Source organism: Sparus aurata, chromosome 4 (genome assembly GCF_900880675.1).
Source record: "Sparus aurata chromosome 4, fSpaAur1.1, whole genome shotgun sequence".
NCBI classification, from domain to species: Eukaryota; Metazoa; Chordata; class Actinopteri; order Spariformes; family Sparidae; genus Sparus; species Sparus aurata.
Window position 1 is genome coordinate 14,118,150 of NC_044190.1, and position 23,928 is coordinate 14,142,077.

Below are 23,928 nucleotides of genomic sequence, written 5' to 3' on the forward strand. Positions count from 1 at the left end.
TTGCTTTTTTTTTTTTCCATCATCTTCTTAGATGTCCTCTGAGTGTTTAACTTTGTGTTTTTGATAGTCACCATTCAATACAATGTAATACAATGCAAGTGTTCATATTGCAGAAATATCATTTTATTCATTATTATCCAGGAAATCTGAAGTTGAAGAAAGTTACAGCACAGAAGTATGTTGCGACATGCAAAGAGAGCTATAAATAGTACAGCATAAGATCTAAGGTTAAGTCTTGCTTAGTGTTTTAAGAAGTCTAAGGTTAAGTTATGCTTAGTCTTTATATGGTTCCAGTCCAGAGTGAAGTAGCAGATCAGCGTCTCCTGCGGCGCTGTGGCTTGGGTGTTGTTCCATCCACACATTCTGCTTTGTTACAGCGGCACGTCTCCACCACCATGTAGCTCTGCTTGACCTTGGAGCCATCGGCGCAGGTCAGCTCCACCTGCTTCTGACTCGTGGTGGCCTCTTGGCAACACTCACACTGGTGCATCATCATGTTAGCCTCCACAGAATATCTGTGAACACACACAGACACACACCATAGACAACAGCTGTTATTACCGTGCATTTCATTATTTCCTTATCCTGTCAACCTGTCTTAAGTGGGGGTTTTACACAAATGGAGAAAACTCACTCTATAGTAACTGACGCTTACGCAACAAGTATATAAAGTAGATAAAACATGATATGGGGGCCTCTAGGGTGCCCTTCCAGTGGACAAAACATGAAGTGCCCTATAGGGTGGCCCTCAAGTGGACGATACATGACAACGTGGCCCCCCCCCCCCCCTTTTTTTAGCCCCTGCCCCTCAAGAACATATTGTGCAATATTGTAACACTGTTTATTTAACGCAAGTAATGAAAAAATAAGAAAAGTAACATTAGATGTACAAACAGTACATGGAAAAAATATTTGTTGCATTGGAGGAACTTCAAATTATAGTGAAAACGAAGTGGTATTGCTGATGAAGTAAAACTACAAATTTGGTGCTGAATAGACTCACATTGATGAGCTTCCACAGTGTCCAGCGCAGGATGTAATGTTGACAGGCTGGCTACTACAGCCGTTCACCGTGATGACTGTCTGCTCACTCTGGAGCTCACACATGCTCCGCAACTTGCCTGGAACAAAAAGCAACTGTTAAGCTTACAAAATGGCACATGATACTCAGGACTTTTAAGTTAAATACTGTGACTCCACTAACTTACAGGTTTTGCAGCATCCATTGGCCTCAGTTGTCTCTGTGCCCTGGAGGACAAAGACATGGTGTGTTAGATATAGACAATATGTGATGAGGCATCACACATAGGGAGGGGTATTAGTTGTAGATGTTGGAAATACTCACAGGTTCACAGTCCAAGGGGTTAAAGGGAGGACAAGTGGTCCTGGTCTCCTTGGTAACAAGCTGTCCATTAATATTCTCACAAGTATAAGTGACACACTTATCATTAGGGGATATGAGAGTTTTGTTAACCTATAAAACGGGAAGAACAGAAGCCAAAGTCAGATATTCGACAAAGACGTAAAATCATTTAATCTTTTGACTCGTATACAAACACATGTCCTGAATACATTTCTGGTCTCTTGTGATTTGAAATTAGGCTGGTCTTATTTTTAGCTTGGAATCACTTTAAACAAATCTCTTTCTGTTTGTCATACTTTCTCATATTTATACCGAAAAAAAGTGAGAACACAGCTGCAGCACTGACCTCAATGATGTGGGCCTTGTGGTCAGCAGTGGTTACAATACAGCTCTTCTGAACACATGTCCCACAGCACTTACCAGTTACAGTCTGGTACTCATAACCCTGGAAACAGAGCGAGAGAAAGTCATGGAGAGGAAGAAACAAAAAAAATCAAAGTGAACTGACAGGATCAGCTCTACAATATTTCATATAGGGGTTTTGGTGAGCATCCAACAATACAATGTCTCTAACGCGACTGTTGGTCTTTATAATTACATATTTTCACAGTTTTATATTTCATTACTTTTATGACAAGTGACACCTCTCTTGACTTGGAAAATTCTCATTTAACAATTGACAACCATCATATGTATAATTCATGGCATAATTCAAATGGGATCCAAAAGTTATTTGTCTTTCTCTTTTCACTACCATACATTTTTTTTCTGAAAAAAGGTCCCATGGGCGAAACTGGCAGGGGAGTGTCTTTGGCTGTTAGGTGAGCATCACCACCATGATGTTACCCATAGGTTCATGATGATCCAGAATGAAGCTTAAGTGTGTGGCCAGCTGGTCACCCCCTGCTCAGTACCGCACCACACCTTACTCCTGGTCATAGGTTTAGTAATATAAAGCTATGCTCAGAGCTGAAGAGTTGGTGGAGCTGAAGTGAGCCTAGTTCATTAAACAAGCCCACCTGTCCAGAAGATACCAGGCAGTGTTAAAGGCTGTGTTTAAAGATTTACTGGCTGTTAGCACATTTCGCCTCATGTTACTCGTGTGAATATGACTGCGGTTGCATTTGCACATACAGCCAGAATACTTAGCTGTACATTAGCCACAAGATAGCGAGCAAAAGTTGGCACAGAGGGTGTGTGTTAGTGTTTAATCTGAGCAAAGTTAGCACAGAGATGCTGTCTATTTTGGCCAAATAATCTCACAGCCAAACCTTTTTTGTGAGCACAGCTATCTTATTAGTTTTAGGTAACAAATATCAAATGCAAACTAAATGAAGTCGGCCACTGCTGTGCTCCAACAAAAGTGCTTGTATGTGAGAGTTGAGAATCTCTTTGTGTGTCTGTGTTTGTTAGTATGTCCTGCAATGGAGCTTACTTCAGAGCAGTTTTTGTTGCAGACGATAGGTTTGCACATAATGATGTTCAGCTTGGTGATGGGATCCATTTTGGGTCCACAGTAACACTCCTGGCAGGGTCCAGGTATTGAAGACTCCCCTGCTGATGGTGCTGATGTTCCTGATGGTGCTGATGTTGCTCCTGATGGTGCTAATTTTGTTAGTGATGGTGCTGATGTTGCTCCTGATGGAGCTGATGTTGCTCCTGATGGAGCCGATGTTGCTCCTGATGGTGCCGATGTTGCTCCTGATGGAGCTGATGTTCCTGATGGTGCTGATGTTGCTCCTGATGGAGCCGATGTTGCTCCTGATGGTGCCGATGTTGCTCCTGATGGTGCCGATGTTGCTCCTGATGGTCCTGAGTTTGCTCCTGATGGAGCTGATGTTGTTCCTGGTGGTGCTGATGTTGCTCCTGATGATGCTGACGTTACTCCTGATGGTGCCGATGTTGCTCCTGCTCCTGATGGTGCCGATGTTGCTCCTGATGGTCCTGAGTTTGCTCCTGATGGGGCTGATGTTTCTGCTGATGATGCTGATGTTGCTCCTGATGGTGCCGATGTTGCTCCTGATGGTGCTGATGTTGCCTCTGAGTTTGCTCCTGTTGGTGCTGATATTGTTCCTGGTGGTGCTGATGTTGCTCCTGATGGGGTTGGTGTTGCTGCTGATGGTGCTGATGTTGTTTCTGAGGACTCCCTTGGTGGGTCACTTAATGGTGGTTCTGTTGGTGTTTCTTTTGTTGTTGGGATCCTGGCATTAGGCTGTAGAATACAGATCATAAACACTGTTCATGAGTTCATTTGTTCATACAGGTTACAATGGTCACCAAATGTGCATAATTTGATTGTTCATGTAGATACCAGAAGATTGGGCCCTATACTGTTACCGCATTGCATGAATCACAAGAATGTGATTGTAGTATGAATTTTGAATTCAGGCTGAAATTGTCTATCTTCTATTACTCAGTCCTGTGTTTGCATCAGAATTCACTAAGAAACCAGCATTCCATGAGGTCCTGGTGCAGTATTTTACACCACACTAAAGATTAATTAATGACATTTACACCAACACAAAACACAGTGGAAATGTGGAAACACAGCGTGTAGTGCCCGAGAGGTGACCAGTCCACAGAACACAGCACAGTGATTAGAAGATATGTGGTATGTGAAGTTCATTTAGCAACCATGGTAACATATATGAACATCAACAATGTATACAGAGTACTGAGGTTTTCCCTGACACATCAGAAAGTGGAAAGGGGTTATAACAGAGAGTTGCTTGTGTACGAATCTGTGTATTTGGGTAAGTATTGGACAGCAACTACATTCTCTGCTGTTCCTACCTGTCCTTCACTATTTATGACAGATGAGGTTCATTCTCAACTAATAAAGCTTGTCACCACCATGTCTTTGTGAGGTCAAAGCTTCATAAGACAGTAAAGTCAGAGGAAGAGTTTGTTTTGAGGTCCATGACATAACACAAAATTGTTTAATGGGTTACCTCTACATCCTTATGACTTCATTCGGCCAACTGTGTTCATTCACAATAAGTTAGTTGGGATAAAAACAGGAATAACATTGGTTTTTATTAAGGAAAAAGAGAAGTTACAATTACACCAGCTCTTTCTCATTCTCCCACTTTCAACCCCACACCTCTGTCTCGAGGTCTGGCATGTTCCAAAAATGTATCAGGCTCTGTTAAGCCTAATCTCCCCAGTGGCCCATTCTTCTTCCTTTAACTGACACTGCCCCTCTTGGCACACCTGACCCATCACCTCATTTAGCCGGACTACTGCTGCCTGTTATCTGTTGTATTTGTCAGCCTGTTCATCGGCATTTACTAGAAAGGACTTCTTATTTTGTACTAATTCAACCGGCTGTCACACATGTCTGTGTCTTTATTTTGATCCCCCTCCCTGTTGTACCTGAACCTTGACAGATCTATTAAGTGCTGGACCTGGGCCTGCATCCTTACCATGTACTCAGTATTTTCATAGACGCATACACCTTTTGGAACTGCAAAAAGAAGAATGAGACATGAGTTAAGTCAACGTTGACAATACGACAGTTTATTAGATTATAAATGTAGATGCTAGGCTAATCTATCTTTGTAGTGGATGCAAATTGATATCGATATATCAGTGTAATTCTAAAATAAACTTTTCCCCTGAACTTGTTTGGAAGGTCCTTAATGTGAAGACCAACTGTTTCAGATTTAATACAGACAATAAATTGTGAACAAATATCATGAAATATAACTCATAATTTTTCATTACCTTTCTTGTTTCATTATACTGACAAAGCCTATCCCATTAGCCCAGATCCATCAAAAATCAGTTGTATGTGTGACTGATATTGTTTCTTTTTATATCTCATGCTGTTAACTTCAGACAGAGGAATCTAATCAGAAGACTAGTGATAAAATCTACTCTATTTCTATTGCAAAATTACTTGTATCATAGTCATAATATGAATGGGCAAATTGATGATTGCAAAGTAACGAGAAATGTGCAACCTACAATAAGTCTTTTCATATTGCTTGCAGCTGTATTTGACGCTTGCATTTGCAACAGCAGTGATGTCAGAACTTCTGTTTATCTCTCGCTTTCACAGCAAATCTTTTACTTTACAAGCTGACGATGTATACAGTATGTTTACTTCAGTACATACAGTTAGCCGTACATAATGCTAATAATGCTGCAACGATAGGCAAGAGTCACATACCGCATGTGTAGGACTGGCAGCAGGTGCCATTTGAGATGTCGAGTTTAAAGCCCAGACTGCAGGTGGGAGGCATGGGACACAGGTTTGTATTGCATTCTGTTGAATACAAAATGACAAGATGATAATTAGTATGAGAAGATACAGATTTATCTCAGATTTCCTGTGATAACAATAACTTAAAGAACCAAAAGAGCAGTTCTATATCTAGCTGTCCAGAATGACCAGTCTGATCTGCTGGTTACAGTGCAGCTTCACTGAGGTAGTTGGGGGTTAAAGACTGTCTGTTTGGGTGACCTTCTGGTCAAAAGCCCAATTCTCTATAATTCTGCCAATGCCCCAATATCACTGCAACAAAACATATTGTTTGGAAACACTTCATCATAACCATTATTAATACATTCTAAATTAATAGTTAGAAACAATGAAATGCTTTACAGACCATTTATTAAGCTATTACTATTAAATTGTGCTTGGTGTCAATAATGGTCAATGAAACCTATGTAGTTCATCCATAAACATTCTGAAGTTGAAACTGATGTTTACAAACCTCTGCAATTGTTTATTAAATAGTTGTAATTGTTCATGTTAAATAACACTATTATACTGTACAGAGCAGTTTTTTGTGACTGTTTTTTTCTTCTGTTTTACTGTGATATTTGTGCATGTATGTTGTAGTAACAATTGGTTGTGACGGTCAGTCCTCAAATTCATTTCCTTCACTGTTCCTTTAAATCTTTTGTAAATATTTACAAAGTTAACACCCCTTTATGAGACTAATTCCCGTTTGATCATTGGGCCTTGATTCCAGGGTAGTGCCCCGCAGTTATTCATTATATCGATAATCTTATAATTATTTTTTATCATCGCTATTAGTAATTACTAACTGCTAATAACCAGACCTGCCCTGCCCTGCCAGTGTACCCAACACACAAGATGTCAAGATACAGATGGTGTTTATAAAAAGTTCCAAACCAAACCAGTAAGAGAGCTTGTGGGTGCTTCTTTGTCAGAGGCAGATTTTACTATCATCGAAGTGACAGAATCACAGTTTCAGAGACACTGCAACTGACCACAAGACTGTGTTGAGCAGCAGCCATCTGTCTTGTTGACAAGCTGCTGGCCAGGTTCTCCACATGTGGGGCTTTCTATGGATGGGCACTGAACAGGCTCACACTGGACGCTCATGGAGTCCTTGTCACACATACAGGTCTTGCAGTTACTTGTCCATTTGTCACCAGGCTGGTTAAGAGAAAGGAACTAGTTCAGACACACAGCTTATGCACTGTAAGCATACATTAATTTGTGTCTGGCAGAGTTTTTACCTGTTTGGGTTTCCCATCAGGCCCAACACAACCTGAAATTCAAATACAAACAATTGTCTGTAGGTATGCATGTGTGGCAGTGAATGCTTTGGTGAAAATTATTCTATGACCAAGTCAAGTTAAGTTTTTGATAGGACCCCTTCTTACCACAAGAGGTAACACAGGTGTCATAGACTGTGTTGAATAAGGTGGTGCCCTCACGACAGAAGCAACCCTCCTTTGTATCATTAGTTGATCCCTCTTGATTTGCCTGGAACAGCTTGTTGTATCTGATGTTAGAAATAAAATTACTGGTTATTACAGTGTTGTGAAGACTGGAGTCAGACTGTATTTTGAATGTCGCAACAGGGTTCTGAGAGCCTAAGTCTTGCAGATGATGAAGAATTCTCAAACAGCTACATCCACACAACCAAGCTGTGTCATTATATTTATTATTGAAATATCAGTCAAGTCTGTATCTCTGACAGTTTAGCATTTAATCCCTTAACCCTTACATTAAAATCTAGCAGATCCCAAACTCCATTCCTTGGTTTCTGAGATATCCTCCTCACACACTGACATGAAACAAAACAACTTCTACTCTTGACACTTAATATTGTTTAACTCAGTCCTTCAATGACAGCAGAAAGGTAAGCATATGAATCAGATAACTGGTGTATAAAGTTAGAGTGTGTTGTGGCTGCAAAGAAATCTGCATGTGATCTAATACATTAAATGCAGTTAATTACTACGGAAAAGTCATACTTAGTAAAAGTAACCATTAGAGGGCTCCTTTAAAAAAAAAAAAAAAGTGAAAGAGGGCCATACAAATGGTACTTGAAAAATAGTTTTTAAATGAAATGTCCTTCAAGGGGCTCTGTGGAACTTCTGTGTTGTGCTGGAAGCCGTCATTAATTCATGTTAGTGCAGTTCATTTCTAAAATTATGTTAGCTACTGTGAGCGGAGCAGAGAGAGGCACTAATATGGCACTCCAGAACATGTATAAAGTCCTATCGTCAGAGAAAATCTGACCCGAGTCCTTCACAAAAATAACCCAAATACGGCAGCATTAAACAACTTCAACAAATTGCTCACAGGCCTATATAGGCAACTATGAGAGATGATTATAAATTCCAATATTCAGCATTTTTGAAATTATTGGAATCAGCATTATATGGAGATAAAATACATTATTTTAAAAATGTGCAGCCTTGGCTCTGACTGATTTTGGGTAATGTAGGTACTGGATTTGAAATTGAAAAGCAGTCCAGGATACCTATAACACTGTTGGACTCAAAAACAAATGTTCAAAATCAATACAGCAGAATCCGAGATATTACCTTTTTTTTTATTTCACCTTTTTTATTTATTTCATTCTTCTTCCTCTTTCATGAACTAGCATCTACGTTACCAACAAAGCAACTTGAGGCAGTTCATATAATACATGCAGCTTCCTCTGGAGCCACCGAAGGCTTTACATTACTATGTCACATATGTAGTAGTACCCCCAAGCCCTGTAAACACACTTTAACCTGACAAGAGTGGTGGAGTTATCTTGTAAGTTACCTAAAAAACAAAAAAAAATCATAATGAATGACATGCTTTACCTGTCGTCGCATGTAGGCTCTACAGATGGGCCACAGGCTTTGTACACTTTGTTGCTTGGACACTTGTGCTCTGTAAGATGGTTGAAGTTTTTTATATAAATTTTTTAGAACTCTATGAAACAATTGTAGTATTGTACACTGTTTAATATATATCTTACCACACTGTCCATTTGTAGCATTCCTCCAGTTGATACAGATTCCTTTATTAGAGCACTGAGTGGCATAGGCCTCCAGGCTGGAGCAGGTGTTATTGCCACCATTGCAATTGTCAGACACACAGGAATCCACAAATGGCCCTGGTGAGATTACTGAGTGGCACGGCTGAAATACACTAGAGGGGGACACAGAAGTCCGGACAGCGTGTCAAAAAAAGTGATCAGAAGATTCTCAAACACTGACTGACAAGAAAAATTTCAACATCACCTGATACATTTTTCCACTCATTTAACATTCTTGTCTAGACTGAGGCAAGAAGATTTATATATTCAAGGTATTAAACTGCTTTTACTTAAATATTGTATGCACCAGATGGCTCCTACGCCACAGTAGTAAACACTCCAATAGCTATAGTAGGAGTCTCTCTCCTCTCACCTGGTGGTTAAGAGGTCACAGATGGCAGGTTTGCAAGTGGGCTGTGTTGTTGGTGATCTTGTGGTGGCGGTGGCTGCTGTTGTGGTTTCTGTGGGTTTGGGGGTGACACAGGTTTCACCTTGGACATGCCACTGGCCTGCAGAGTCTGAGCAGCTTTCCACCTGGCCATTGGGAGAACGGCAGTCGTTGGTCTGGGAGTTGTCACAGGTTCCTGGAAGATGAGAGGCAGCGCGATGAAGCCAGAGGACAAGGCCGTGCAAGAACCAGCTGTAATAACAGACTTATTCTTATGCAGCATATATGGAAATTTAACATAATTTGTGACATTTGACAATTTTCTCTAAGGTACTGATGTGCTTCAGACCTCTAGCACAGGTCATTCTGCTCTGATGACTGTTCATGGACAGTTGTAATTCTTATTTTATCATAATATTAGTTATTATATATTCTGAACAACTTATTGTCCTTAAGGCTTATTTCTAATAGAGTGCTGCAGGGATAATGTATTTTTGTAAACTAATCCAGATGTTAGCATTGCCCTGGCTCCCTTGATAAAAAGCCTATGGGATATTTTCTGAAATGAGCTCGGTGGTTTAAGCTCACAAGTTTATTATTCTTAAAGGCTTTTTTAAGCAAGATAATCTTCACAGTTGAACACCGCTTTATGTGATTACAAGAAGTAAGAAGGCAACATTAGGCTCTAAACAAACCTTACCACAGTCAACAATGCAAAGCCTCCTACTACACTATACTTTACACTATTACAAACTGATCAGCCTACAAGTTGTACAATTAGATTTAGAATAATAAGTCTAAACTAAAGTCCACCTGCAAAGACAGACTAGAGAGTAGATGAGTCTGCCGACAACCTCTGTAGTGTAATTTAGCACCTTGGTGAAAGTCACCTAAGCTTGTGTTAACCACAGACCTTATTTAAGGCATCTGACCAAAAAGGCATTAAAAAAACCCATTGACTTTGGCAAGGGAGCCAGAAGTGTGAAAATGCTTACTAATTTCTAAGATATTGGACCCATTCCTGTGTCATTCAATACGACTATCAGTACCAGTAAACCTTCTATGTTTTCATCTGATGATTTCCCATAGCAGAACTTAAAGCTCCACAATTCAAATTTAATAGGATTAGGCTAAGGGATCAGCAGTAAGACATCTGGTAACTCACCACATTGTCCCTCAGTGTTCCCATAGAAGAGAGAATATGGAAGTTCAATGCTAATTGAGCCGCTACTGTAGACCACTGTTGTGTTAATCTTTGGTATCACCAGTGTGGTCACTATATCTGTGCCAGTGAGGCGCAGGACAGAGTTGCTGTAAGCTGGATAGATCCGTTTTTGATTGACATGCACCTGCATGATACGACAAGGACGAAAAACACATTCAAGAAGTCTGTACATTCACATTACCATCTCTAACTCCAACAAAAAAAAAAAAAACATCACACCAGTTTGATTGACAAATTAAAGGTACAGTGTGTAATATGTAGTGGCATCTAGCAGAACAGACTAAGCAGAAATGTTATGTTATGAAATAGTATGTTTTATGTGTGTAACTACCTGAAAATAAGAGTTGTTGTATTCTTCAAAACCTGTGATTTATATTTACAGGCAGTAGGTCCCTCTCCAAGAGGTTGCCATGTTGCACCACGAGTTTGTACAGTAGCCCATAACGGACAAACCTGGCACCAAGTAAGTGCCTTTCGTGTTTTCAAATTTATTGGGTGGCAACCTATAGTTTTATAGACTAAATAACTGAATACATCTTCACCTCATCACTTGAATTAGTAATACTCAACACTATTGTAAATGAGTCCATATTAAGAAAATTAGTTTCTTGTCTGTGTGGGCCACTGGAGCTTCTGGAGCTTCTTTAATGTCTTCGGAAAGGGAGGGCTGAGCGAGGGAGTGTTGCAATCAAGAATCTCCCCGCTAGATGCTGCTAAATACTCCATATATTACACACCGTAATTTACAGACCTTAATCAGTATAGACAGAATAATAAATGAGCTGGGATACTGACACTCAAAAATCTACTTTTTCCTACAAATAGGACTTCTAAACAACAGATGTTGAAAATGTGATTCCTTGCTTACCATATTGACAGATCCCTCTGAAGTCTTCAACTGAGAAAAAACAACCTTGTAGGACTGGTATATAACAGTGAAAACCTGGGGACAGACTGCTGTCTCTGAAGAACTACAGTCACTATTACTGACCATGATAGTCAGGTTATATTTAGTAATTATCTCTTTGACCAGGTAGTAAGAACAGTTGAGCTTGTTGAAAGTGTAGGATTTTCCATCAAATGTTATGTAGTGGGTTCTACCCACGAGACTGCAAGTACCTGTAAGATAAGAAGAAACAAATAGGGGAAAATAAGATACTGTGCTAAATAAGAACAGGAACAATCAGAAAACATAATAACTTATACCAAGATGGCTGTTTCTTTATTAGCAGTCAGTATCTACCACAGAATAGCTTTACTACTTAGGTGCTTTATAGTAGCTCATACTACAGGGGCAACTTTGATGTAATCTCAAAGGTGCAAAAAAGGAAAGGATTAGTCACTTGTTGCAATCATACTCCTAACAAACAGAGGCAGCACCAGAGTGTTGATGTTTACATTTACGTTGAACGCTTGGGGGGAAAAAAAAGGAGGATGTCAGGCCTGGAGCTAGCTTGTTTTTTTTTTCCGGCACAGACACTTTTCTTAAGTACGGAAGAGGATTAGGGCCACACATGAATTTTTTTTGTAGTTCTGACTTTAAAGTCAGAATTCTGAGATTAAAGTCAGAATTCTGAGAAAAAAGTCAGAATTCTGAGATTAAAGTCAGAATTCTGAGAAAAAAGTCAGAATTCTGAGAAAAAAGTCAGAATTCTGAGATTAAAGTCAGAATTCTGACTTTTTTCTCAGAATTCTGAGATTAAAGTCAGAATTCTGACTTTTTTCTCAGAATTCTGAGATTAAAGTCAGAATTCTGACTTTAAAGTCAGAATTCTGAGATTAAAGTCAGAATTCTGAGAAAAAAGTCAGAATTCTGAGAATAAAGTCAGAAGTCTGTACATGTAAATTTTTTTTGAGTTCTGACTTTAATCTCAGAATTCTGAGAAAAAAGTCAGAATTCTGACTTTAATCTCAGAATTCTGACTTTAATCTCAGAATTCTGAGAAAAAAGTCAGAATTCTGAGATTAAAGTCAGAATTCTGAGAAAAAAGTCAGAATTCTGAGATTAAAGTCAGAATTCTGACTTTTTTCTCAGAATTCTGAGATTAAAGTCAGAATTCTGACTTTTTTCTCAGAATTCTGAGATTAAAGTCAGAATTCTGACTTTAAAGTCAGAATTCTGAGATTAAAGTCAGAATTCTGAGAAAAAAGTCAGAATTCTGAGAATAAAGTCAGAAGTCTGTACATGTAAATTTTTTTTGAGTTCTGACTTTAATCTCAGAATTCTGAGAAAAAAGTCAGAATTCTGACTTTAATCTCAGAATTCTGACTTTAATCTCATAATTCTGAGAAAAAAGTCAGAATTCTGAGATTAAAGTCAGAATTCTGAGAAAAAAGTCAGAATTCTGACTTTAATCTCAGAATTCTGAGAAAAAAGTCAGAATTCTGAGATTAAAGTCAGAATTCTGAGAAAAAAGTCAGAATTCTGACTTTAATCTCAGAATTCTGAGAAAAAAGTCAGAATTCTGACTTTAATCTCAGAATTCTGACTTTTTTCTCAGAATTCTGACTTTTTTCTCAGAATTCTGACTTTTTTCTCAGAATTCTGACTTTAAAGTCAGAACTAAAAAAAAAATTCACATGTGGCCCTAATCCTCTTCCGTACTTAAGCAGTAGACAGATAGGAAATATGGGAGAGAGAGGGGGATGTGACATGCAGCAAAGGACCTCCGGCCAGAATTGAACCAGGTTCGGCTGCGTTTGTTGCATGCGCTCTAACCACTTGACCTCCTGCGCGCTGGAGCTAGCTTGTTAGCATGCAAACTTCAGTCACTATCTTTGTATTGGTGTCACAATTTTGATTAAATGCAGTACAATGTCCCCCATCCCCTTCGCTGTCCCCCAAACCCCTCTTTTTATATCATGTACATGGAGACAGCCAGTCTTGGTTAGCCTTTACATCTTGCTTTTCATGTGAGCACTTGCAGCCAGTGCGGCCACAGTGTGGGAAATGTTTCAGTGATTCTTTATTGATGAGAAGAGGGTTCACTTATAGAGGGAAAAAATGAACTAAACTAAACTGACAACAGTGTTGAAGATGCTGGATTAATTTTCTTGAGAAGATGGTTTACGAAAGACAGGTTTGAGACACCAAATGTAACTGAATTTCTATATTTTGTGGTTTATTGTTCAATCACTGAAGGGAGTTAAGGAGACCTGACTCCATCCTTTCTTGCATGTTCAATCTCTCTCTCTCATCGGCATTAAATGACGCACAATTAGTGAGTTTAATTAGCTTAAAATGCCTAAAATGACACACAAAATGTTCATAGAAGTAGGGCCCTATAAAATCTGTTTTATTTTTTCCCAATTTCCGTTTTATTTTTTCCCAAATTCCGTTTTTTCCGTTTTAATTTTTGGGAATTCCGTTTTTTCCATTTAAATTTTGGGAATCCAGTTTTTTATTTTACCTTTTACTCTTATTTTACTACTAAAACAGTGTTTCTTTAATGTAAATGACAAGATGTACACAAATTAAATAGAGGTCAATAGAGGTGACAAACACATTTCCTCAATACTGTACCGTAGAGTACACTAAAGTGCATCAAAAACATCTGATATCATCATGTCTTCATACAGTAGTATATTTTGTGTTTTTATGGGTATAAATTGGGTTTCATTGAATAAAAACATGGTCAGCTCTCAGGCAGATCCAGTAAATGTTTGCATACCAAAATTGTTCTGAAGATTTAAGTTGTAAATATTCAAAAAATAAGCAAAGGTGACCAACAAAATGAGAAAGTATACTCGCGACGTTATGTCAATAACATACTAACCAGCTAGCAGTGAAAACAGCAACCCTTCCCCTGTCCTCTAAGCTCCCAGCCCAGGCAGAGTCAGCCAAGAGGGCTATGGCTAACGGGGCTAACTAACTAACAGCAGCTACTATTAGCAGCAGTTAACAGTCACTCTGGTGATATGCCGATAATATGAATCAGACAGGTGGCTAACTCTCTCGCATTACAACTTTAATTATGATTTCTCAGGTCTGCTTCTTTGTAAAACAACAGTTCACCTGACTCATAAATGTTGTTCAGCATCTGCTCGGCTCTGTACTGAGGGTTTAATGTCAAGTCTCTCAGTTTTTTCGCTGACGAAGACGGAGCCGTGGGCAGCCGCCTTTCCATGCTTACATTGTTTTGACAGGGGGTGGGGGGTAGGGACTTGTTGTGTCACCCAGATTTGCTTCCCTCTGTGCAGTTTTCCTCAGAAAAACTTACCTCTTCCACACGAATACAGCATTTCAGTGAAAAGATGTCAAATTCCGCGATATTCTGCGTTAAACAATAGATTCCGTTTTAATCGGCCAATTCCGCGATTCCGTCCACGATTCCTTGATTGCGGAATTTTTAGGGCCCTATAGAAGTCTAAAAAAACAGTGTGATATTTATACCCCATTTCATGAGATCACCTATAAGCTCTCCTTTATGTCTCGAGGGCTGTCCTAGAATCACTCTAGGATTAAACTGTGTAAAGGGCAGCTACCTAGTAAATCCTGTGCTGATAGTAAATCCTGTGCTGAGTACAAACTGAAAAACCAGCACATTACAGCACACGGACAAGATCCCAAGTTGCACATGAAAGTGAATATGATAAACTGTGTTTAAAGGCTCTATTTCCAACTTACATTCACATTCATATCGGAAGCAGCATCCATCATTATCATAGATCTTGACAGCATTGTTTCCATTGGCACAGATGGGTTGGGAAACTGTGGGACATGGCTTAGGTGTCTTCATGATCTTGCCATTGGTACATGTGGCCATTGTGCAATTGCTCACCTTCCAGGACTCTCCATTCTGGATGGGGATTGAGAAGCAATAAGTCATACCGGAATCGCAGGTCTATTAAATGTTCACTATATAATTTCTGCTGCTAGAGGGACCCCCATCAAAACAAAACCGAAGAGCTCTGCAGGGTTTTATATGGGGAAAAACCGCTGCTCAGCTGCTCAGAGAGTCAAACTTGCTTTGCTTCACATGTTCAATCAATTAATTAATTATGTTTGGTCTCATTTGTTATCTTCCCTTAACCTGGAATTAGAGGCTGCGACCTAATAAAATCCAACATAAACTTGAGTAGACTTGTAGATTTCTCTTGGTTAAAACATTATTGGAAACATTTGGAATTTAGACATTTTATAGCACAATTACTGCACAATATATCCTTAATCTTCATATTATGACTTAAATATAATCCTGGTGTTGACTGTCAAATAAAGTTACTTGGAACACTCATGAAAAATACAATTTCACAGGTGCAGAGTTGTACTCCACCCAAACACCAACACTGGACCAATTGAGTCCCAACAGAAATTTCACAATCAGGGGAAAAAAATACATTTTACAAATTACCTTTCTTGGTGGATCCACATTATTGCAGTCCAAGGTAGTTGTAGATGGAGAAGTGGGACCAGATGTAGGAGCAGATGTGGCAACAGTTGTGACAAGAGGAACTGAGCTTGAAAGTGGGGCACTGGTTGTGCTTGGTGTTGGCGTTGTGGGACATGGATAGGGACGGGAATCAACTTTACAAGACGCATTGCAATATCCAGAATAACACCACCCATGGCCGTCATTGACATTGTACACCATTTCCCCTGTAAAAATCAGAGTGAAGATAAAGGTTTAGCAAACAAAACTGAAAGATAGTTAATCATATACATACCTATGTATTTAATAAGCTGCTGTATTGATTTTTTTCAGAAAAGAAATAGCCCCAAATCAGACAAGACCAGATCAAATCTACTATATGGTTGGACCATGTTTGGTAAGGTGTGAAAATTAAGCCAATCTGTTTGTGAGTCAGCTGTAGAGTTTACGATATTAAGTGAAGTGAGATGAAATGTTTGTGTGCAAAAAACTTTTTCTCAACAAGTTATTTTATGGCCTAGTTGTTGTAATGATAATAATGTTATATTCTGTTGTGACTGAGATCCTCACCCACCATGCATCATGGAAAGAGAGATATGTTTTTTGCTCAAAATCCTGTTACATAGTCACTGGCAGTCAATTGCAGGAGCTGCCCGACACACGCTGTTTTTTGGGTGGAAGTGTCATGAAGAGTCGGTAAGACAGAAAAGTATTACAAAAACCTTTCCACGGATAAATTCAATTTAAGTTGCCAAAAACACGTGCTACCACATTACTGTTGTTTGGTCTTGGAAATTTGCTTTGTGGGTAGAAGTATGGGACATTTCCCATTTTATTTTGAGCTATATCCAGTGAGAATGTCAGACTGTGACTGCCATCCTGTCCTGTGCTGCCTGCATAACTTAACACACAGAGGTTGATTCTGTTACTACCTCAGCCTGTGGAACAGAGGTAGAACAAAACTGTACCCCATTACACCTCTGTAACTTTTATGGTAAATTTCATTGCACCTTTATCTCGTCTTGAGAAGGCAATGTGAATGGGGTCAGGGAGAGCTGCCAGATTTACCAACTGAAATTTTAAGCAGCATCAGCTTTTCAACACATTACCTAATAATAACAAGCATTTCAAAGTAGAATTATTAAAGGCGTTAATCTTAGACAGTGTCACGATTCAGTTAAATACCAATTCTTGGATGTCCTATTTATTTCAGCATCGACTTTCGACTAGACGTGATTCTGCATTCAAAATCGCTTCTTGGTTTGATAGAATAGAAAAGGGGGCACTGTTTTCAGTCTTGCTCCAGTATACTGTGTGCTAAACCATTCACTGGTGTTCTTCATTATATTAATACAAATGATCTGCAAGTTAACAGCAGCACTTAATAATGTATTAATTTGAAAGTTTTTAACTGTCATGTCTGTATGTGGACAGCAAAAACTATGAGTGTGTGCGCCGCTGTGTGCAACCACTACCTTGTTAAGTGTACAAAGTACATCACAAACTATATATTATTCTGCATACTTATTATGGATTCTTAAGTATAAATGTTGGCATATAACTACTCCTACAGCTTTTCCACAACAGACACAAAAAAATTTATCAAAATGTTCAAAATCATCAGGACGAGTGTGGAATGACTTTTGATTGTGATTCACCAAACTTTTTCTGCGAATTTTGCAAATAAATGCCAAACAATTTGAAATGGTCATTTTGATATCTTGAAATGTTTATAAGCAATTGCATTTTGAAATTGATGAAATTTTCAGTCCATTTCAGATTTTATGATGGGTGTGTATTGAGAGAGGTTCAGCACTCAAAAGTGGATGACATCACTGCTACAGTAGAGATGAGTGGGAATTTATTCCAGAACATTTCTCTAAATCTTGATTACAGTTACAGTTTATTCCACACACATAATTTATATACCAAATTAGTATAAAATGTTGTGCTGGTCACAGTCATAATTATAGGAACAAACAGACTTAAACACCACCAAGTTTGCATGATGATATTTATTCTAAATATCTGGAGGAAATCAGACAGTGCCAGTTTTCTAACTCACTATCATTCCCTCTCTTTGAAAAAAAGTAAGATATACATCAGTGTGTTCAGGAACTTCTCCTGTCTCTTGTGATTTAATAAATTAACTGAGCCATCTTTTCTCTTGTCAAATGTTTGGTATTGAAGAAATCTCAAAGTAAAGGAAAGTAATCACATAAGATTTCTGTCATATGATATTTATCGTGAGCTCATCAGTCACATTAAAAAAAAACACCTTTGTAGGGTATAAAAACCTCACTATACATTCAGACAGCACTACAAAATAGCGAAGTCACTTTATAGTCAACTATATAGTGGGAAGTCAGTGAGGAAACGGCTATCTCTATTTCTAGGTTAAAGATGACTTTTTTTCATTCTATTGCATTCCATTACGGTATTAATTTACAAAAATCAAGTCTGATTTGATGGAGACAGAAATCAGATTCTTATGTGAATCAATTTTTTTTTTACCCATCACTTGGTATTATTGTTTCCTCCTCTGTTGCAAAGCAAACTGGATATCTTTCCATTTTCCTCAGAGTAGAAACTAATGACAACATAGAAATGTGAGTTTTTTCATTAATCCAATTTATAACGTTGATGTGAAATGATAGAAATGGACCACCAGTCAACCTTCATTTTCTCAAAGTATTTTGTGCTTGTGATCTCGTGTTCATGGCAAACCTATCTGCATGATAAAGCGATGTCTAGAGGGAACTGATCTACCTGCAGATGGTGCCATTGCACTATAGCTTATAGACTGTGCTATCAACATTGACGTCACGATAAGTTCAAGCTAAAAAGTTGTCTATTGTCAGTTAAAGTGTTTCATTCAACATTTTAAATGTTTTGTTTTTGCCTGTATTTGGATAGTGACAGACATGAAAGTGTAGGGTGACAAAATAAGGGCTGGCACACAAGGGTCGAGGCTAGAGTTGAAATTGGCTGCTGAGGTACGAATTTAGCCCTTTGTCTATGGTTCATACACTCTTTCAGGTGAGCTACCAGAAACAACAAAAAGTAACTTTCCCGAAAAAGATAAGTTCCAACTGGAATCGGACCCGAGCTACCAACCCAAAGAGTTCGTATTTTATGCCATGAGAATAAGACTGAAAAATTAGCTATCTTGCTCCAGGAAGTTACACTTTGTTGCTTTAATATAGATCTATATCTCTTAGTCTGTTCTCTAGTAATTCATCAATATCTACTATGTAGTCCTCAATTTAGGATAGTTAGTTTAGAGCTACCTTTTGACAACTTATCGGTTTGTTCCCAATTTTTTTTCTCAGTGTTTTCTTGGTTACTAATTACAGTTTTGTGTCGTAAAGTGTTCCACCTAAAGTTCTCGTGTGAATGATCACTTAGTGCAAGTGTGTTATTTGAAAATGTCTCATGTTTATGTAGGATATGTTAATTATACTATATTAATGTATAAAAGGCAGACTGCCAAAACTGGGCCAAAATCTTAAACACAAAAACAGAGTCGGCATGTAGGAGACATGGGGATGTATTATGTATACTGTTTTTGATTATTAAAAAAGAGACTTATAACACTACTAATAACAGAATAATACAAAAAACTAAAAGAAAAATGATGACTGTGAAAATAGTAATTATAAAATCACCCACCAGGAAGAAATGACGTTCCATTGGCAAAGCAGACACATGATGTTGTATTGGTGGTGAAAACTGATGTTGAAACAACTGTGCTTGTGCTTGGTCCAGGAGGGGTTGCACCAGTTGTGTGAACATTTGTGGTGCCTAAACGTGTCTGTGTTATGGGTTGAAAGGAAGTTGTAGCTTTAGCTGTAGATCCAGTAAAAATGGTTGAAGCAACAGTAGTTGTGTTGAAATCAAAAGGTTTTATACTTACAGTTTGTTGTGTTCCTGTGACTACACTGCTAGTAGTTTCGGGGCTTGTTGTTGTACCGCCTGGCACTGATATCGTAGTCTCAATTGTGGTAGAGACTGTAACTGGGCCAGTGGTGACTCCTGTAGGAGGTTGAGTAGTCTCATTTCTCACAGTTGTTGCTTCTGAAGCAGTTGTTTCTACATGTTTGGCTGTGGTTCCCGTAGTTGTTGTTGGTGGCAGATGAGTAGTCGTGGTCCCAACAGATGTTTCTGAGATAGTTGTTTTGACAGATGTGTACACATTTGTGGTGCCTGGAAGTGTCTGTGTTATTGGTCCAATGGAAGTTGTAGCTTCAGCTGTAGATTCTGTTGTAACAGTTGAAGCCACAGTAGATGTTGTTTTCGAAAGAGAAGGTTTTGTAATTGCAGTTGTAGTTTGGCTCTCTCCTGTTACTACACCAGTTGTTGTTTCTGGGCTTGCTGTTGTAACCTCTGGTGCTGAGGTTGTAGTCTCAACAATGGCTGTGGTAGAGGTTGTAACAGGACCTGTGGTGACCCCTTTAGTTGGTTTTGTTGTTTCAACAGTCAGAGTTGTTGCTTCTGGAGCAGTTGTTTCTACAGGTTTGGCTGTGGTTCCCTTAGTTGTTGCTGATGGCACGTGAGTTGTCGTGGTAACAACAGTTGGTTTAGATGTTACAACAGTTGTTTCTGGGCCTGCTGTTGTGACCTCTGGTGCTGAGGTTGTAGTCTCAACAATGGCTGTGGTAGAGGTTGTAACAGGACCTGTGGTGACCCCTTTAGTTGGTTTTGTTGTTTCAACAGTCAGAGTTGTTGCTTCTGAAGCAGTTGTTTCTACAGGTTTGGTTGTGGTTCCCTTAGTTGTTGCTGATGGCACGTGAGTAGTCGTAGTCCCAACACTTGGTTTAGATGTTACAACAGTTGTTTCTGGGCCTGCTGTTGTGACCTCTGGTGCTGAGGTTGTAGTCTCAACAATGGCTGTGGTAGAGGTTGTAACAGGACTTGTGGTGACCCCTTTAGTTGGTTTTGTTGTTTCAACAGTCAGAGTTGTTGCTTCTGGAGCAGTTGTTTCTACAGGTTTGGCTGTGGTTCCCTTAGTTGTTGCTGATGGCACGTGAGTAGTCGTGGTAACAACAGTTGGTTTAGATGTTACAACAGTTGTTTCTGGGCCTGCTGTTGTGACCTCCGGTGCTGAGGTTGTCGTCTCAACAATGGCTGTGGTAGAGGTTGTAACAGGACCTGTGGTGACCCCTTTAGTTGGTTTTGTTGTTTCAACAGTCAGAGTTGTTGCTTCTGAAGCAGTTGTTTCTACAGGTTTGGTTGTGGTTCCCTTAGTTGTTGCTGATGGCACGTGAGTAGTCGTAGTCCCAACACTTGGTTTAGATGTTACAACAGTTGTTTCTGAGGCCTGCTGTTGTGACCTCTGGTGCTGAGGTTGTAGTCTCAACAATGGCTGTGGTAGAGGTTGTAACAGGACCTGTGGTGACCCCTTTAGTTGGTTTTGTTGTTTCAACAGTCAGAGTTGTTCCCTTCTGGAGCAGTTGTTTCTACAGGTTTGGCTGTGGTTCCCTTAGTTGTTGCTGATGGCACGTGAGTAGTCGTGGTAACAACAGTTGGTTTAGATGTTACAACAGTTGTTTCTGGGCCTGCTGTTGTGACCTCCGGTGCTGAGGTTGTAGTCTCAACAATGGCTGTGGTAGAGGTTGTAACAGGACCTGTGGTGACCCCTTTAGTTGGTTTTGTTGTTTCAACAGTCAGAGTTGTTGCTTCTGAAGCAGTTGTTTCCTACAGGTTTGGTTGTGGTTCCCTTAGTTGTTGCTGATGGCACGTGAGTAGTCGTAGTCCCAACACTTGGTTTAGATGTTACAACAGTTGTTTCTGGGCCTGCTGTTGTGACCTCTGGTGCTGAGGTTGTAGTCTCAACAATGGCTGTGGTAGAGGTTGTAACAGGACCTGTGGTGACCCCTTTAGTTGGTTTTGTTGTTTCAACAGTCAGAGTTGTTGCTTCTGGAGCAGTTGTTTCTACAGGTTTGGCTGTGGTTCCCTTAGTTGTTGCTGATGGAACGTGAGTAGTCGTGGTAACAACAGTTGGTTTAGATGTTACAACAGTTGTTTCTGGGCCTGCTGTTGTGACCTCCGGTGCTGAGGTTGTAGTCTCAACAATGGCTGTGGTAGAGGTTGTAACAGGACCTGTGGTGACCCCTTTAGTTGGTTTTGTTGTTTCAACAGTCAGAGTTGTTGCTTCTGAAGCAGTTGTTTCTACAGGTTTGGTTGTGGTTCCCTTCGTTGTTGTTGGTGGCACATGAGTAGTCGTGGTCCCAACAGATGTTTCTGAGATAGTTGTTTTGACAGATGTGTACACATTTGTGGTGCTCTGTTGTTTCAATGTAGAGTTTGCTTCTGTAACAGTTGAAGTCAACAGAGTTAGTTGTTTCGAAAGAGGTTTTGTATTGCAGTTGTAGTTTTGGGTCTCTCCTGTTACTACAACAGTTGTTTCTGGGCCTGCTGTTGTGAACCTGGTGGTGCTGAGGTTTGTAGTCTCAACAATGGCTGTGGTTAGAGGTTGTAACAGGACCTGTGGTGACCCCTTTAGTTGGTTTTGTTGTTTCACACAGTCAGAGTTGTTGCCTTCTGGAGCAGTTGTTTCTACAGGTTTGGCTGTGGTTCCCTTAGTTGTTGCTGATGGCACGTGAGTAGTCGTGGTAACAACAGTTGGTTTAGATGTTACAACAGTTGTTTCTGGGCCTGCTGTTGTGACCTCCGGTGCTGAGGTTGTAGTCTCAACGATGGCTGTGGTAGAGGTTGTAACAGGACCTGTGGTGACCCCTTTAGTTGGTTTTGTTGTTTCAACAGTCAGAGTTGTTGCTTCTGAAGCAGTTGTTTCTACAGGTTTGGTTGTGGTTCCCTTAGTTGTTGCTGATGGCACGTGAGTAGTCGTAGTCCCAACACTTGGTTTAGATGTTACAACAGTTGTTTCTGGGCCTGCTGTTGTGACCTCTGGTGCTGAGGTTGTAGTCTCAACAATGGCTGTGGTAGAGGTTGTAACAGGACCTGTGGTGACCCCTTTAGTTGGTTTTGTTGTTTCAACAGTCAGAGTTGTTGCTTCTGGAGCAGTTGTTTCTACAGGTTTGGCTGTGGTTCCCTTAGTTGTTGCTGATGGAACGTGAGTAGTCGTGGTAACAACAGTTGGTTTAGATGTTACAACAGTTGTTTCTGGGCCTGCTGTTGTGACCTCCGGTGCTGAGGTTGTAGTCTCAACAATGGCTGTGGTAGAGGTTGTAACAGGACCTGTGGTGACCCCTTTAGTTGGTTTTGTTGTTTCAACAGTCAGAGTTGTTGCTTCTGAAGCAGTTGTTTCTACAGGTTTGGTTGTGGTTCCCTTAGTTGTTGCTGATGGCACGTGAGTAGTCGTAGTCCCAACACTTGGTTTAGATGTTACAACAGTTGTTTCTGGGCCTGCTGTTGTGACCTCTGGTGCTGAGGTTGTAGTCTCAACAATGGCTGTGGTAGAGGTTGTAACAGGACCTGTGGTGACCCCTTTAGTTGGTTTTGTTGTTTCAACAGTCAGAGTTGTTGCTTCTGGAGCAGTTGTTTCTACAGGTTTGGCTGTGGTTCCCTTAGTTGTTGCTGATGGCACGTGAGTAGTCGTGGTAACAACAGTTGGTTTAGATGTTACAACAGTTGTTTCTGGGCCTGCTGTTGTGACCTCCGGTGCTGAGGTTGTAGTCTCAACAATGGCTGTGGTAGAGGTTGTAACAGGACCTGTGGTGACCCCTTTAGTTGGTTTTGTTGTTTCAACAGTCAGAGTTGTTGCTTCTGAAGCAGTTGTTTCTACAGGTTTGGTTGTGGTTCCCTTAGTTGTTGCTGATGGCACGTGAGTAGTCGTAGTCCCAACACTTGGTTTAGATGTTACAACAGTTGTTTCTGGGCCTGCTGTTGTGACCTCTGGTGCTGAGGTTGTAGTCTCAACAATGGCTGTGGTAGAGGTTGTAACAGGACCTGTGGTGACCCCTTTAGTTGGTTTTGTTGTTTCAACAGTCAGAGTTGTTGCTTCTGGAGCAGTTGTTTCTACAGGTTTGGCTGTGGTTCCCTTAGTTGTTGCTGATGGCACGTGAGTAGTCGTGGTAACAACAGTTGGTTTAGATGTTACAACAGTTGTTTCTGGGCCTGCTGTTGTGACCTCCGGTGCTGAGGTTGTAGTCTCAACAATGGCTGTGGTAGAGGTTGTAACAGGACCTGTGGTGACCCCTTTAGTTGGTTTTGTTGTTTCAACAGTCAGAGTTGTTGCTTCTGAAGCAGTTGTTTCTACAGGTTTGGCTGTGGTTCCCTTAGTTGTTGCTGATGGCACGTGAGTAGTCGTAGGTACC

General features: G+C 40.0%; 1 protein-coding gene across 1 annotated transcript in view; it reads right to left on the reverse strand.

The window, feature by feature from the left end:
- Positions 1-101: 101 nt before the first annotated feature.
- The window catches only part of LOC115580389 (mucin-2), a 53,706-nt gene continuing 29,879 nt past the window's right edge, over positions 102-23,928 (reverse strand). Inside the window, exons 31-51 of the mRNA XM_030414678.1 lie at positions 22,212-23,728; positions 19,566-20,891; positions 19,322-19,463; positions 15,632-15,876; positions 14,905-15,076; positions 11,146-11,396; positions 10,218-10,401; positions 9,038-9,248; positions 8,605-8,777; positions 8,447-8,516; positions 7,007-7,128; positions 6,860-6,891; positions 6,608-6,776; positions 5,538-5,633; positions 4,789-4,829; positions 2,799-3,575; positions 1,710-1,808; positions 1,346-1,474; positions 1,209-1,248; positions 1,004-1,121; positions 102-515 (exon numbers count right to left, since the gene is read on the reverse strand). Coding sequence (XP_030270538.1) covers positions 314-515; positions 1,004-1,121; positions 1,209-1,248; positions 1,346-1,474; positions 1,710-1,808; positions 2,799-3,575; positions 4,789-4,829; positions 5,538-5,633; positions 6,608-6,776; positions 6,860-6,891; positions 7,007-7,128; positions 8,447-8,516; positions 8,605-8,777; positions 9,038-9,248; positions 10,218-10,401; positions 11,146-11,396; positions 14,905-15,076; positions 15,632-15,876; positions 19,322-19,463; positions 19,566-20,891; positions 22,212-23,728 — 6,116 coding nt within the window. The 3' untranslated portion in view covers positions 102-313. The remainder of the gene's footprint in view (positions 516-1,003; positions 1,122-1,208; positions 1,249-1,345; positions 1,475-1,709; positions 1,809-2,798; positions 3,576-4,788; positions 4,830-5,537; positions 5,634-6,607; positions 6,777-6,859; positions 6,892-7,006; positions 7,129-8,446; positions 8,517-8,604; positions 8,778-9,037; positions 9,249-10,217; positions 10,402-11,145; positions 11,397-14,904; positions 15,077-15,631; positions 15,877-19,321; positions 19,464-19,565; positions 20,892-22,211; positions 23,729-23,928) is intronic.